The sequence below is a fragment of the Melanerpes formicivorus genome, unplaced genomic scaffold (genome assembly GCF_026170545.1).
Source record: "Melanerpes formicivorus ecotype bairdi unplaced genomic scaffold, bMelFor1.0.p_v2 SCAF_74, whole genome shotgun sequence".
Lineage (NCBI taxonomy): Eukaryota > Metazoa > Chordata > Aves > Piciformes > Picidae > Melanerpes > Melanerpes formicivorus.
Genome location: NW_027142426.1, coordinates 1,578,074 through 1,594,045, shown reverse-complemented (window position 1 = coordinate 1,594,045; position 15,972 = coordinate 1,578,074). Strand labels below are relative to the sequence as shown.

At 38.6% G+C, this 15,972-nt stretch overlaps 1 protein-coding gene across 6 annotated transcripts in view; it reads left to right on the top strand.

Moving 5' to 3' along the window:
- DNAH12 (dynein axonemal heavy chain 12) overlaps positions 1-15,678 on the top strand; it is a 71,606-nt gene extending 55,928 nt beyond the window's left edge. For all 6 annotated transcript variants that reach the window (XM_068163696.1, XM_068163694.1, XM_068163695.1 and 3 more), the window contains 17 exons: positions 154-346; positions 2,028-2,200; positions 3,025-3,165; positions 4,837-4,995; positions 5,897-6,041; positions 6,821-6,971; positions 7,306-7,559; positions 8,581-8,721; positions 9,512-9,649; positions 10,117-10,350; positions 10,751-10,936; positions 11,993-12,096; positions 12,921-13,125; positions 13,286-13,423; positions 13,885-13,976; positions 14,237-14,304; positions 15,404-15,678. In XM_068163696.1, the coding sequence (XP_068019797.1) occupies positions 154-346; positions 2,028-2,200; positions 3,025-3,165; positions 4,837-4,995; positions 5,897-6,041; positions 6,821-6,971; positions 7,306-7,559; positions 8,581-8,721; positions 9,512-9,649; positions 10,117-10,350; positions 10,751-10,936; positions 11,993-12,096; positions 12,921-13,125; positions 13,286-13,423; positions 13,885-13,976; positions 14,237-14,304; positions 15,404-15,594 (2,713 nt within the window). In that variant the 3' untranslated portion in view covers positions 15,595-15,678. The remainder of the gene's footprint in view (positions 1-153; positions 347-2,027; positions 2,201-3,024; positions 3,166-4,836; positions 4,996-5,896; positions 6,042-6,820; positions 6,972-7,305; positions 7,560-8,580; positions 8,722-9,511; positions 9,650-10,116; positions 10,351-10,750; positions 10,937-11,992; positions 12,097-12,920; positions 13,126-13,285; positions 13,424-13,884; positions 13,977-14,236; positions 14,305-15,403) is intronic.
- The last annotated feature ends 294 nt before the right edge of the window (positions 15,679-15,972 follow it).

The following is a 15,972-nucleotide window of genomic DNA, read 5'->3' as shown; positions in this document are numbered from 1 at the left end:
AGAATTATAAATATAGGCTGAAGGGTAACAACCTCTTTAAATTGAAGAGAATATTCAGAAATACTGTAGGAAGAGAGAATCTTCTTTGTGACCTTCCTTTATCATCAGTGGAAGATGAGCATTGACTGGTTTTGTTGTGGTTTTCTTCATTAGACCTGCATTAGAAGAGGAAAGAAATACTCTCATCCTCCAGTCTGCAGCCAATAAAAAGCATCTAAAAGAACTTGAGGGGAAAATTTTAGAAACTCTAGATTCGTCTGAGGGGAATATTCTGCACGATGAAACTGCTATAAATGTCCTGGATTCTGCTAAAATTATGGCTGATGAGATCACAAAAAAACAGCAGGTAAGGATTATGAGTCTGTCCTTTCTTTATCAATACACAGAAATAAAAGGTTAACATTTGCAGCTAGCAGCAGGACTGTGAATTAGATACAAAACAGAAGGAGGAAATTGTGTTTGTGAAATGTGAAGAGAAATAAAATTGTATCTATTCTAGAATCTTCATTGGTGTTTTTACTCATGTTTTAAAGAATACATAGCTGTAAGGACTGAATGACAATTCTGAAACTGAGGTAACATGTTGGGATAAAGGAAGAAACTGATTTTTTTAAACAACAAAAATATTCAGGGAGATGCTAATAATCTGGGTGCCTAATGTAGGTACACAGGCTCAGATTCTTTTGTTATCCTTAATGCATAAAATAACAGCTCAAGTCAATGAGAGCTAGTAACACTGATAAGAGAATAAAAATTTCTTTAAAACAATATTAAATACAATAGACTTAATAGAAATCACACATTGTTTACTTGAAGCTGATGTTCACCTCACTGCGGTACTGGCTATCAAATGCAATCTTAAAATTTGTCTGATAGTCAAACTTTGCAAAACCTTTCTGTATTTGAAGTATTGTTTTGTATGTAGTTGATTTATAGTAGAATAAGTGGAGCTTAAATACATAAGCAGCCTGAAATCAGTCATTTTTAAAATATTGCAGATACAGATTGATATATTTGGTGATAAATGACTCATTGAAACTGTTGTGTCTGCTTTGTTTTGACTGTTGCATCCTGGACCATAGGCAAATAGATATGGCAGGGGCAAGTACTTGTTTTACCTGGTTAGTCATTAGCTGTGGTCATTGTGTCTTCTGGAACACAAAAGTCATCTTACTCATGCATTATAAGGTGCTGTGTAGTATAGAGTAGAGTAGAATAGAATAGAATTAACCAGTTTGGAAAAGACCTTCAAGATCATCGAGTCCAACCACCCAACACCATCTAATCAACTAAACCATGGCATCAAGTGCCTCATTCAGTCTCTTCCTAAACACTTCTAGGGATGGTGACTCCACCACCTCCCAGGGCAGCCCATTCCAATGACTAATCACTCTTTCTGTGAAGAACTTCTTCCTAACATCCAGCCTAAACCTCTCCTGGTGCAGCTTGAGACTGTGTCCTCTTGCTCTGGTGCTGGTTGCTGTCTGCAGCCTCCCTTCAGGTAGTTGTAGACAGCAATAAGGTCTCCTCTGAGCCTCCTCTTTTCCATACTAAGTAACCCCAGCTCCTTCATCTTCTCCTCATAGGGCTTGTGCTCCAAACCCGTCACCAGCTTTGTTGCCCTTCTCTGGACACATTCCAGCAACTCAACATCTTTCCTAAACTGAGGGGCCCAGAACTGGACACAGTACTCAAGGTGTGGCCTAACCAGTGCTGGATACAAGGGCACAATGACTTCCCTGCTCCTACTGGCCACACTGTTCCTGATACAGGCCAGGATGCCATTTGCCTTCTTGGCCACCTGGGCACACTGCTGGCTCACATTCAGCCTACTATCAACCAGTACCCTCAGGTCCCTTGCTGCCTGGCCACTCCAGCCACTCTGACCCCAGCCTGTAGCACTGTATGGGGTTGTTTTAATAAATTTTTTAAATTGTTTAAATTATTTTAATATTATTATTAAGAAGTAATATTTTTGTACAAAGAATATTGAAAACTTTTCTTCATCCTCTACAACTGATATTTAGGTTGCAGAGAAAACGGATCTTAAAATAGCCCAGTCTCGAGAAGGCTATCGACCTATTGCGAAGAATTCTTCAGTGCTGTTCTTCAGTATTGCAGACTTGGCAAACATTGATCCCATGTACCAGTACTCCCTTAGCTGGTTTGTCAATCTCTTCATCGAATCTATTCATCACAGGTAAACACAGTGGGTTTGGTGTCAAGAATGGTATGTCCATTATCTTCTTATGAATCATAGAATCAATAAGATTGGAAGAGACCTCAAAATCATCAAGTCCAACCTGTCACCCAAGACCTCATGACTGCTAGACCATGGCACCAAGTGCCACGTCCAATCCCCTCTTGAACACCTCCAGGGATGACGACTCCACCACCTCCCTGGGCAGCCTATTCCAGTGACTAACAGCTCTCTGTGTGAGAAACTTTCTCCTCACCTCGAGCCTAAACTTCCCTTGGCACAGCTTGAGACTGTGTCCTCTTGTTCTGGTGCTGGTTGCCTGGGAGAAGAGACCAACCCCTTCCTGGCTACAACCACCCTTCAGGTAGTTGTAGACAGCAATAAGGTCTCCCCTGAGCCTCCTCTTCTCCAGGCTAAACAATCCCAGCTCCCTCAGCCTCTCCTCACAGGGCCAGTGCTCAAGGCCTCTCACCAGCCTCGTCGCCCTTCTCTGGACACATTCTCTCCATTCTGAAACCATTTATCTCTTAACTCTCCTTAAATGAAAGCTTTTGAAATAAAATACGATTTCTTAATGAAGTAAATGCTCTTTCTAATTAGTATGTGAACAAATCATTAACTCTAAACATGTGCTTTGTATAAGTATTTTTAATAAAGGGACTTATTGTAAGAGTGAATTTTGGGGGAAATGTGCGTATGAGTCCTTTGTAGAACATGTGGGTCTAATATAATTCCTCCACAACCCTAAATAAACATGTATTCCTTAACTGAGTGCCTAAATTATTAAATTTGAAGTCTCAGTTTCTCACTTCTTTTCTTTTCAGTTACAAATCTCGCATTTTTGAGAAGCGACTTCAATATCTAAATGATTACTTTGTGTACCACTTGTACTGCAATGTGTGTCGTTCACTGTTTGAAAAAGACAAGCTGCTCTTCTCGTTTTTGCTCTGCTGTAATCTTCTCATGTAAGCCCGTTATTGTGAAATCTCTTAACAGAAACTAATTGCTTTCTTTTAATGGAAAAAGGTATAGATGAGATAACATGTTCTTATGTATATTGGTAGTATAGCCTTTGGAGTAAGATCATGAATGTTTGGGGGGGTTCTAATACTGACAATATTTATTTATGAGTGGAAGAGAATGTGAGTGCATGTATCACTAATATATATTTATAGTCCTTGGGCACATTATGGGAAGAATGTTCCTATGCTTTATAAAAATTAATTATTTCATCAGTGGTGAATCTTTGTTTCCCTCTAAAGGACCTGGGTAGTGCTACATATCAAGAACATTTGTTATAGTATCATAGTATCATTCAGGGTTGGAAGGGACCACAAGGATCATCTAGTTCCAACCTCCCTGCCATGGGCAGGGACACCCCACACTAGATCAGGCTGGCCAGAGCCTCAGCCAGCCTGCTCTTAAACACCTCCAGGGACGGGGCCTCGACCACCTCCCTGGACAACCCATTCCAGGGTTTCACCACTCTCATGGTGAAGAACCTCCTCCTCACATCTAGCCTGAATCTCCCCACCTCCAGCTTCATTCCATTCCCCCTAGTCCTATCACTACCTGATACCCTGAGAAGTCCTTCCCCAGCCTTCCTGTAGGCCCCCTTCAGATACTGGAAGGCCACAATTAGGTCACCTCAGAGCCTTCTCTTCTGCAGACTGAACAGCCCCAACTCCTTCAGTCTGTCCTCATAGGAGAGATGCTCCAGCCCTCTGATCATCCTTGTGGCCCTTCTCTGGACACGCTCCAGCACCTCCACATCCCTCTTGTAATAGGGGCTCCAGAACTGGACACAGTACTCCAGGTGGGGTCTCACCAGGGCTGAGTAGAGGGGGAGGATCACCTCCCTCGACCTGCTAGCCACACTTCTCCTGATGCAGCCCAGGATCTGATTGGCTTTGCGGGCTGCAAGTGCACACTGAGAGCTCATGTTGAGCTTCTTGTCCACCAGCATCCCCAAGTCTCTCTCCTCAAGGCTGCTTTCCAGCCAGTTACTGCCCAGCCTGTATTTGTGCCTGGGATTGCCTCGACCCAGATGCAGGACCCTGCACTTGCTCTTATCATTTAAGAAAATGTTTTTAAAAGGGATCTAAGACAGTGATGTGCCTTCCCAGCAGCTTCCAGGCTTTTGTCTCTCTTTTTTGTTTTGTGTCGTCTTATTCTTTCTTCTACTGGCTTTTTAGTTGGCTCTTTGTGGGGTGTTGTGATTTTGTGAAAGATAAGTTCTGAACGGCATAATGGCAGTCATCATGTGTGTAATGATTTAGTTACAGTGTGTATACATCTGCATATTGACCATTCTCCTTCAGACAATTTGTGAGGCTACTCTAGTCCCAGAATATAAAGCCTTTAAAAATCAGGAATAATTACACTTTTAAAAAACAAATAAACAGATAGGTATCTTTTACCTCTTGAAAACCTTACTGGAGCCTTAATCGGTGATTTTTATCATGCGGTTTATTTACAGAATACTGAGATCTGATCTTAGCTCTTCATGCAGTAGAAGTATTACTAAATGACAGTGAAGTGTAATTAGTTTTAAACAGTTCTTTGTATTATGTAAAGTTGTATGTCAATAACTGAATACTATTTCCCCCCCTTTTTCCCCCTTTTCTTAAATACAGGGCTAAAAATGAAATAGAACATCAAGAGTTTATGTTTTTACTAACTGGGGGGGTGGGTCTCAAGAATATGTACAAGAATCCAGATCCATCTTGGCTACCAGATAAGAGCTGGGATGAAATATGCCGTGCAAGTGAAATCCCAGCTTTGAAGGGACTAAGGTATGGTAAATTATTGTTGTAAATTAGCCTTAATTAGTTTTTTCCACAGCATGTGTAACATACTGAAAGAAATGTTTCCTGTACACTTTCCAAATCAGTGCCAGAATGCTGATATAGCAAAACCAGCACCTTTTTTCATCATTGGGTTTGCTTCACTTATTTAAGTCAGTCAGTTGGGTAATTATAATATTATTTCATTATTTTCCTAAATTATTTGATGTGTTCCTTAAGGAAACTTTTCATCTGGAATGCCTCCATGGTAGAGAAACAGTGTTTCAAGCAGGTCAGTGGAGACCAAAGGAATTATTTGTAGCGAAATTCCACTATAGTGCTCTAGGAGGAATTTTTCTTGTAAAATCTAATCTCCTGAAATCAGAACTTCACTCTGAATTTAAGTAGAATCTAAACCTAAATTCAAGCTGTACAGAACCTAAGTATTTGGAGGATATGGCTCTGTTAAAAGAAATTGGTTTTGGCTGTTTTGTGTTTCTCCACCTTTAGAGCTATGGTAGCAGTGTGGTTGATCCAGCAATGATCCAGCCTTTAAATAGTCTAAGAGTTGTCCCATTGCAGAGGACATATACTCTGCATGTTGTATGAAAGGAAGAAAACCTGACTTTTCCCTGGTTAAATTTTTTGTTAATTTTCTTCAATTATAGTGAAGTTTTCCTGAAGTACAAAAGGCAGAAAATCCACCCAGACCTATGAAGGTCCAAGCCATGCTGGCTGGAGGAATAGGCAGATATTATTGTCAGCTCAGGTGAAGCTCAGCTGTAGAATTATTTGAAGATGTAGGTGAGGAGAGGCTTGTATGAAAATACAGTGTAACTGTCTTTTAATAAACATCAAACCCCAGACACTTAAGCATTTGCACTAATTTGTAAGTTATCTTTTTCTCTAGGAATCATGTCTCTGAAAATATAGGTGAATGGAAAAAAATGTATGACAGCAAAGAGCCAGAAAACTTTCCATTACCAGAAGAGTTGAGTAATACATTAAATGAATTCCAGAAGATGATAATTCTTCGGTGCTTAAGACCAGACAAGGTAATATGATCTGCCATCAAGTATTTTTAGGCTGTTCCATGTATTGTAGCATAGCATGCAGTCATTGTTAAAATACTTAATCTGTTCTTCATCGTATTTTATTAATAAAATAATTACTATTGTTATTTTTAAATTGAGTAATACAAACACCACAAGCATCATCTGATATCTTTTGTCTGGCATCATTCAATGGATCTTTCAGAGTATACTCATTGTTCTAGTTTTCTTCAAATGGGGTCGATGTCCCTGGAGGTGCTTAAGAGAAGACTGGATGAGGCTCTTTGTGCCATAGTCTAGTTGATCAGTTAGGTGATCAGTTGGACTTGATGATCTTGGCTGATTCTGTGAAATGCTTGTTCACATTTAGTCTGCTGTTACACCCAAGATACTCAAGAGCAGGATATATTAGCCTGAACAAGTGCACTGAATATCCCGCACTGTATACTTTCATGCAGAGGCTTCCAAGGCAAAGAGAAATCAATTGTGTTTATTTGAACAGTCAAGGCAATCTTTTAACACACTCTGCCTTTGATGCACTTAGTAAATTGTATTGTATGTACTTGAGGAATAAGCAGTGTTAAAGTACGTATTGCAATTGCTCCTTGGAGGTGAAACCTTTGCTTCTGAAGCATTTTGCAAGGCTAGTCTCAAATCTGTGCAAAGCAGAGAGGAGTCTGTACGCTCTGGAATGTAACTAATATATAAGACCTAAAAGATGCTGTCAAATATGCAGTTGTGATTAATATATGTTAATGGTTTGTATTTGATTTCTTTATCAGATTGTTCCAGCTGTGAGAACATTTGTAAGCACCAAACTGGGGAAGCATTTTGTAGAGCCACCACCTTTTGATCTAACAAAAAGTTACTTAGATTCAAATTCTACAACCCCTTTAATATTTGTGCTGTCTCCAGGAGCAGATCCCATGTCTAGTAAGTATACACAAAAAGGGCGAACAAAAGCAGCATAGTCCGGGTGTTCAGATTAAGGACCTGAAATTCCCCTTCAGTACGCAACGAGGATTGTTTTGCACTTTTTGCAAGTAAATTGAAGACATCTTGTCACACTGGTAAAATTCAGTGCTCCCCAAAAATGGGAGCAGTACTTTAAACTGAATGAATTTTACAATCAACATCAAAGCTATACCATCTTGTTGTGTGTACATCATTTTAATGGGATAGCTATAAACTCTTTTTTTTCTTGTCCTTCCCAACATAGCTTCTTTTTAAGTGAGAAATGCTAAAATCCTATGGTTTTTTATTCCAGGCCTCCAGAAATTTGCAAATGTCAAAGAGATGACTGGAAATAAGTTTCAGTCCATCTCATTAGGACAAGGACAAGGACCTATAGCTACAGAAATGATTCAAAAAGGAATGGAAGAAGGAACCTGGGTGTGTTTGCAAAACTGCCATTTAGCTGTCTCCTGGATGCCAGTGCTGGAGAAAATATGCGAAGAGTTTAACGATGAAAAATGTCATCCAGACTTCAGACTTTGGCTTACAACTTACCCTTCCCCAGAGGTAGGTATATTGCCTAATATTCTGTGTTGAGGAGTGGCTTGAATCTAAGGGACATGGGTCTATGGAACAACTATTTGAGCAGAATGTGTAGGCCATACTTCATCTTGTTGTTTACTGCTCACAGTTAGCTAAAATGCTGACATAGCAAGGTCATCATGGCCTTTTAGCTATGCTTGCAGCTGCGCTTTAAGATAGCAGTATGTGTCATCATAGCTTTGTAGCTATGCTTGTAGCTATGCAGATAACAGCATGTGAAACAAAGTATAGGTAAAACAAAGAACTAGTTAGAGAGGAGCTTGTGAAATTGCACATAGACCTAACTGCAAGTAGGCTGGATATTATAATGTAACCCTGGACTAATAGCCAATGAAATAATGACATTTGTGCATATTTAGCTGAGATGCTTTATAAGCCGTGCTTTCGAACAATAAAGTGAAGCTCGCTTATCCATCATATTGATTGTGCGAGTCCCTCCCTCACCGCTCCTCGCCATGGGATTTCGTCCCGACAATTCTGTATTTGGGGAAAGGAATACTTAATGACATTTTTTGGCAATATTCTTACATCTGAATGACCTTCTACTATGGAACTTTCCTGAAATACATTAAGGCTGTTGAAGAGGTAATTTAATTAAGAAGGGGCATTTTAAAAATAGTTATGACTCTTGCAATACCAATTTTCTTTCATATTTTTTTGATATTCTGCTGTAGGACGGAACTGCATTTTGCCAGCATATATAATTAAGAAGACTTAATGCCATCACCAAGGCTTGTTTCACATAAAATTAAAAACTTCAGAGTTGGTTGTTATATATGAAGTGTTGAATACCAAGAAAATACTTTAGGTTGTTCACGGCAAGGTCTTTCTTTCATGATGCTTTGGAGAATTTTTTTTGGAACTATTGATGTTTAAAATAGAATTTTTTACAAATAGTTGTTTATGTAACAAACAATAACAGTTATAACAATAGACCATTTGTTCTACACTTTCTGCATGCAATTTTCCTGTTTTTCACTTTTAGTTTCCACTAACCATTCTGCAGAATGGAGTGAAGATGACAAATGAACCTCCTACTGGTCTCCGGTTAAACCTACTGCAATCATTTCTTTCTGATCCTATTTCTGATCCTGAATTCTTCTCTGGATGCCCTGGAAAGGAGATGGTAATGTGCCTATGCTTCTGTAATTTTTATTTTTATTTTCTTTTTTTTTTTTTTCCTCCAGCTATCCAGAGATATACTGATTTCTCTCCAGTAAACATTATCAACTAAAATTTATACTGTGGTTCTGAATGCAGGTTTTGCAATGGTGAAGGTGGTTAGTTGAGAATTACCCTGCCATGTAATTTCACTTGGTGATGTTTGAAATGCTTTCTTAGGCTTTACTGAACTGCATACACATTACACAACTCTGAACATTCACTAGTAGGGTATACCTGTCATTACTGAGATGGTAAGCACTGAGAAGATCTTTTCTTGCTACCAGAATCTATGTGTCTTACTGATAAGATAATCGGTACCTATGAAGGAAGTGAAAAAACAGTGAGATTACTCAGAGATAGGAGTATGGTAATCCATATACATAGGTATGAGTGGGTGCATCTAAGGACTCATATTAAACAATACATCTGTATTTTATGTTTGTCTAATGAGCCTTAGAAATAAATATCTGGTGTTATTTGAATTCTTATGAAGTCAGTTTTCCTTTACACCAAAGAAGAGAAAAATCTTGTGTAATGGTACTTGAGGAACTAGCTAAATGCGCTTGGCTGTGTGGCAACTATGTGAGTCTGTTCCCAAGGCAAATAACCACAATTAAGTACACATAGTAGTTGCCTGTATTTTACACTAGATGGAGAGCAGTTATCAAATGGAGTGTTCTCTATGTAAGTTACAGACTACCATGAGCACATAGGCTAGTCAGTAATACTTTTTTGTTTTATTTTTCTCAAAGGTATGGGAGAGACTGCTCTTTGGAGTTTGTTTTTTCCATGCTCTTGTTCAGGAGAGAAGAAAATTTGGGCCTCTTGGTTGGAACATACCCTATGGATTTAATGACTCAGATTTGCAAATCAGTATCAGACAGCTGCAGGTACTATCACCTGATGCTACCTTTAACTCTGATTTTCAAATGTTCATAGATTTTAATGGCTTCAGTTTAGCTACCCAGGCAAGCAATATGAATCATTATAAGTATTTTCAAAATTACCAATTAAATAAAACTTAAAATTGTTCTTCATGAGATTTACATTAATCCAGACACATGGAATATAATGAGCATGTCTAAGGATAATAAGAGTTAAACTTTTCACATATGAGGGTTCACTGCTTTCAAGTAACACCATGTCAGTTGCAGTCACCTCTTATGGTGGGCTTTGTGGTTGGGAGGAGGAAATTCTTTTTTACATATATAGTGTTACAGAGAGCCTTAGATGATTTGAATTCCAGCACCCAGGGAGAAAACTGCATGCGCTGTAGCTTCCAACCCTTCTGTCTGTAGATCACACTGTTGTTCCGCAGGTATTTCAAGTTTCGATTTACTGATGTCTTCTGTTTCAGTTATTCATAAATGAGTACAGTCATGTTCCTTTTGAAGCTCTATCTTACCTGACTGGTGAATGCAACTATGGAGGTCGAGTTACAGATGACTGGGACAGACGTTTACTGCTGACAGTGCTGGATGATTTCTATAACCCATGTATAATCGAAAAACGTACATACAAATTTTCTCCCAGTGGCAACTATTATGCTCCACGAGAAGGCACATATGAGGACTACATTAAGTTTATTAAGGTAAAAATTAGCAACCAGATTTTGAGGTGTTACAATCATGTGCACTAAGAAACAATCCTTAAAGGCTGCTCTGTGTTAAAAATATAGTTTTGTAGCACGTTAAACTGTGTGCTTGGCTTCTTCCTTATTACCTAGAATATTTCTAAGAGGGGGAGGAGATTAGCTAGAAGATGGAATGTCCTAGCATAGATAATTGAGAATTCCTTGGAAATAATTTTCTATATGTGAGGTGGTGGCTCAGTCACTAATAATACTATCTATAAATACTTGCTGTTAAGGTCCTTATCCAACTTCAGTTGAAGTCACTAGTGGTTTTTCACCTGTCTTCTTAAAGAAGACTGATCTAATTCCTAGCAACCTGTTTCATAAAGATGGGGTTTGGTTTTTTTTTTTGTCTTAGAGTCTTCCCTGTAGTCAACAACCAGAGGTATTTGGTTTGCATGAAAATGCAGATATTTCAAAAGATCTTCAGCAAACAAAGATCCTTTTTGAATCTCTGCTTTTAACACAAGAAGGAGGCACTCAGGGAACTTCTGGAGGTGATGACAGCACTCTTTATGAAATTGCTGATAGTATTCTCAGCAAGGTATTGTATTACTGCAATGACTCCAATTTATCTTTTCACAAAGCAGAAATTCTAAAACTGAAATCTTTAGTGTGAAACTGATTTTGGTTGGAGGAAAAACTCTGTCCTGGGAGAAATTTAGTATAGAATAGAATAGAATAAACCAGGTTGGAAGAGACCTTCAAGATCATCGCGTCCAACCTATCATCCAACACCACCTAATCAACTAACCCATGTAACCAAGCACCCTGTCAAGTCTCCTCCTGAACACCTCCAGTGACGACGACTCCACCACCTCCCTGGGCAGCCCATTCCAATGGGCAATCACTCTCTCTGTGTAAAACTTCTTCCTGACCTCCAGCCTGAACTTCCCCTGGCGCAGCCTGAGACTGTGTCCTCTTGTTCTGGTGCTGGCTGCCTGGGAGAAGAGACCAACCTCTGCCTGTTTACAACCCCCCTTCAGGTAGTTGTAGAGAGCAATAAGGTCATCCCTGAGTCTCCTCCTCTCCAGGCTAAGCAGCCCCAGCTCCCTCAGTCTCTCCTCACAGGGCTGTGTTCCAAGCCCCTCACCAACTTTGTTGCCCTTCTCTGGACTCGTTCCAGCAAGTCAACATCCTTCCTAAACTGAGGGGCCCAGAACTGGACACAGTACTCGAGGTGTGGCCTAACCAGTACAATACATAAGTAACAACTTGTGTGGCTTTAACAAAGCACAGCTATATTTTGATTGAAAGATTTAAAAAAAAAAAGAAAAGATAGGAGATAAGAGACAGAGAGAGAAAACTGCAAACACAGCTTGTGAGAACAGTTGGTTTCATGTGAACAAGCTTAAAATTAAGAAAGCCAAAATGTATTTCTGACTTCATGGTCTGAAATCATCAAGTTTGCTATAAAAAGATAAGTGTCACTTAAAAAGGAAAGACCACTTCATTTTTATTTGGATTAAACACATAAATATTATGTTGATCAAGTTTAATGGTGTCTGTCATCTGCGGTTTGTCACGTCTGCAGACTTTTAATATGAAACTGATGAATAATGATAAATGTACTGATTTCCAAATACATTGTCCTTTACAGCTTCCAAATGATTTTGACATTGAAAGTTGCCTAAATAAATATCCAGTGAAATATGAAGAAAGTATGAACACTGTATTGGTGCAAGAAATGGAAAGATTTAACAAGTAAGGCTGTTATATTTTATTATATGAAACAGAAATAATTCCATTTGCAAGTTCGGTGTTCTTTTCTGTGAAACATACACTGTAACCCATATGTCATAAGAAATATTTTTTATAGTTATTAATTTTGTTCTCTTCTAATTGTCTGCAGTGATGTCTGCAGTCCAAGCCTTGTGGAGAATCAGAATGCAGGATAGATGTCAGGAAAAATGTGCTAGTGGCAAAATGAACTGAGAAAAACAGTTGGTAGAAGAAGGGAGTCTAAAGAGGCACTAAGAGAAGGGAATATGAACAGTATTTTTGTTGTTTGTATTCAGGTTTTGTAACTTCATTCTTCTCTTCCATTCTTTCTTCTTTGTTCTTCTCTGTCCTCCTTCACAGAATATATCTGGTTGAAAGCGATCTCTGAGAACATCCAGACCAACCTTCCTTTCTGTTTCTCTCTTCACACTTAATTTTCTCCCAGACTTTCAGTAATGTTCTTTGGCCTTCAGTCTCCATGTTTCCTTCATTGCAGCCTCTGCCCACCTCTTCGTTTTTACTCTAAGATTTTTTTCCTTCATCTTGTCTACAGTGTATACATTCGGAGTTCCAAATTTATCCTCTTTCTAAACAATGCAGAGTGTATCAGAGGTGAAATTAATTCAACTGTTTCTAGTCTTAGATCAGGACAGATGCACAAATCCATGACTTTACTGATGTGGGCAATTTTACCATTACAGGTTCTGTACATGGTTACTTAATCTATTGTTTGTTTGTTTGTTTTCAGTGAGGATGTTTGCTTTATAAATCATTCAAAACGTGAGAATTTTGTTTTTCAATTCTAGTTTAATCCAAGCTATTCGTATCTCACTTATTAACCTGAAGAAAGCCATCAAAGGACTGGTTGTTATGGATGCTGAACTGGAGGCTCTGTGTGGCAGTCTGCTTATTGGAAAAGTTCCTGAGAAATGGGCAAAACATTCCTACCCAAGCCTAAAACCGCTAGGGAGCTATACTCAAGATCTTCTAGACAGGCTGAAATTTTTACAGGTAATGTACAAGAGACATAACTACTGATTCATTCATCCACTACTTTTTATAATCTATCCTTGATGCTTAGATTTTCTGAGTATAGTTACTTAGAAAATGGTCAAACAATATGGGATTTGACTCTTTCTAGTGACTGAATGTGTCATTTTCCTCTTTTCAGGATTGGTATGAATTAGGGAAGCCCACCGTTTTTTGGCTGCCAGGATTCTATTTTCCTCAAGCTTTCTTAACTGCAGCTCTGCAGAACTATGCTAGGAAGCACAGGATCCCTATTGACCTTTTGGGATATGAATTCCAGGTAGAGATAAATTATAAATGGTTATTTCATTAATCTGAGTCCTGATGTTGCAGTGAGATGTAGTAAGTCAGTCCTGATGTGAAAGTTCATTTTGCAACTAGCTGCAATCTGAGACATAATGTTCTTTGGTAAGGTAGGCATGTTAAATAACATCTCTAAAAGATGTATATTAAAAGTACTACTGGACCTGGACCTTCACTTAAGAAAACAGTCTGTACAATACATATTTCTCTGTGTGTTTGAAACCTGTTTTTTTTTTTTACAACCTACATCAAAGACAATTAACAAACACACAGAAATCTTGCTATCTTTGTAGTTTTGTGTGAAAGTAGTTCTGAAAGGAAGGTATTACTGTGTTAGTCTCCTTTTGGATTATCCAAGAAAAATTTGGGTTTGGCATAATACCTCAAAAAGCAAACAGTTATTAAAGCTTAATAATAAGGACCACTTATTCCTTCTAGGTTTTACCACAGGATACTGCTGATACTGCACCAGAAGATGGTGTTTATATCCATGGATTATATTTAGATGGAGCTCGCTGGGACAGGACAAAGTCAGTAACAAAGCATTTTGCTCTGGTTCTGAAAAGCTTTCTTAGGTGCTCAAACAAGATTCCTTTACCTGTTTAGAAGTGCTACTTCTCATGTTATTGAAGTAACACACCAAGTAAAGCACTTTTTCATGAATGGAAAGTGAGGGGGGAGAAAAAACCCACAAACCAACAAACAAGCAAACAAGTCAAAAATACACACTACACCCCTCGCTGGTTGACACCAACCCACAGTTAATTACTTTATTGCTTTCTTTCACCAGGGGAATGTTAGCAGAGCAGCATCCCAAATTGCTCTTTGATGTGATGCCAATCATTTGGATAAAGCCAAGTGAGTATAATTTCTCTGAAGTGTGAGCTATTCAAGAAGAAATTGCACCAGGCGATTCCTTTTTTTCGTGGAAGATCACTACTCCTCCCACCAAAATACCTAAATGGGCACAGAATTCATCTGGGTCTGACATGTGACTTTCACTTTAAAAACTGGGCCTGCTAGCTTGACTCAGTTTTATCTGAGCAATAGGCTTGTCCCCCCCCCCAGAGATATTTGTAATTATGGATTAGATGAAAGGACTAGTTAAGTGATTTTCTTCATAAATATGTTTAGGTGCTGCTCAGTCCATTTTTCAACCAAAGGTTAATTTGGGTAGGAAATCATGTAGTGCTCAAATTCCTGGCTGTGCTCAAGTTGAGAGCTTTTAATTGACTTACAGAGACTTGGTGTTTTACCTGAGCAAGGTTTGTTTAGGTTCTTTTTGTCTGCTCTGCTATGCTAATTGTCTGTATTCGGTAGCTCTTGTTTTCTTTGATCAGAAGCAGAAAATCCCTGATTTCATGTCGTCACTTTAGCAGGACTTTCTGCTGGAACTGTTGTAACATAGATGTTGTCAGCTTTTAGTCAGTCTTAACAAAGTTTCCACTAGTTTTGCCTGTGCTTTCTCTTGAGATTGGATGAATCTCTTCAGACAGGCATGATTTTGGAACTTGCACAAGTGCCTCTAAGCAGTCTAGCAAAGAGTTCCTGACAAAGAGTTGTGTCCTTGGGTCTCACATGACTTGAATTACAGTTGGGATCTGTTGTCTGGACCAGAATGCTTGTGGAGCTCATGTATAAAGTATGCTTTAACTATGTAACTACTCAGATTTTAATGTATCTTTGAATTATTATGAAGCTGGTAGAACCACAGGAAGGTATCAAATCCTGAAAACAAATTGTAGTTAATTTAGTTGTATTTAAAAAGAAGACCAACCACCCAAGAAAGCACAGAAAATACCCCAGATATTCTGTGTTACTCACAAAATAATTTTGCATTTTTAATTAGCTTTAAGGGTGTTATTGCAAATACTTAATATTTGGATGTAGATTGTGTTCCTGTCAATAGATTGCTGTATGTAATACATTATTTGTTGGGGTTTCTTTTCTTTTAAAGCTGCAAAATCGGACATAAAGAAATCGAATGCGTATGTTTGCCCACTCTACAAGACAAGTGAGCGTAAAGGAATCTTATCTACTACTGGACATTCCACTAACTTTGTCATTGCTGTGACGCTTAACACAGATAAACCAGTTCAACACTGGATCAAGCGTGGCGTTGCGTTGCTCTGCCAGCTGGATGACTAACTTCAGATGGTCAGATACAGACTTCACAAGATGTTGTTCTTTTTGTTGGCTCATATTAAAAGAGGTTAATGCATATGATTTGAAATGGTCCTTAGTATTTTATCTTAAGTATATATTATTGTTAGCATCTTTACAATCTATAAAAGATACAGCTAGGATTTTAGCCTTTGGTAATGTTATTAATGTGCCAACATTTGTGCAGTGTCAGTTGAGATAAGGACAGTTTTACTGCTCTATGGCAGGGATATCAGATTACACAAAGGGAAAACAAACAAACGACCAGGAGAAAAAGTACCAGTGTACACAGCAGACAAAACCGGGAAAACCAACACTACATGTAAACCAAAACTGAAACAAAAAGAGTGAACTCCAGCCTGG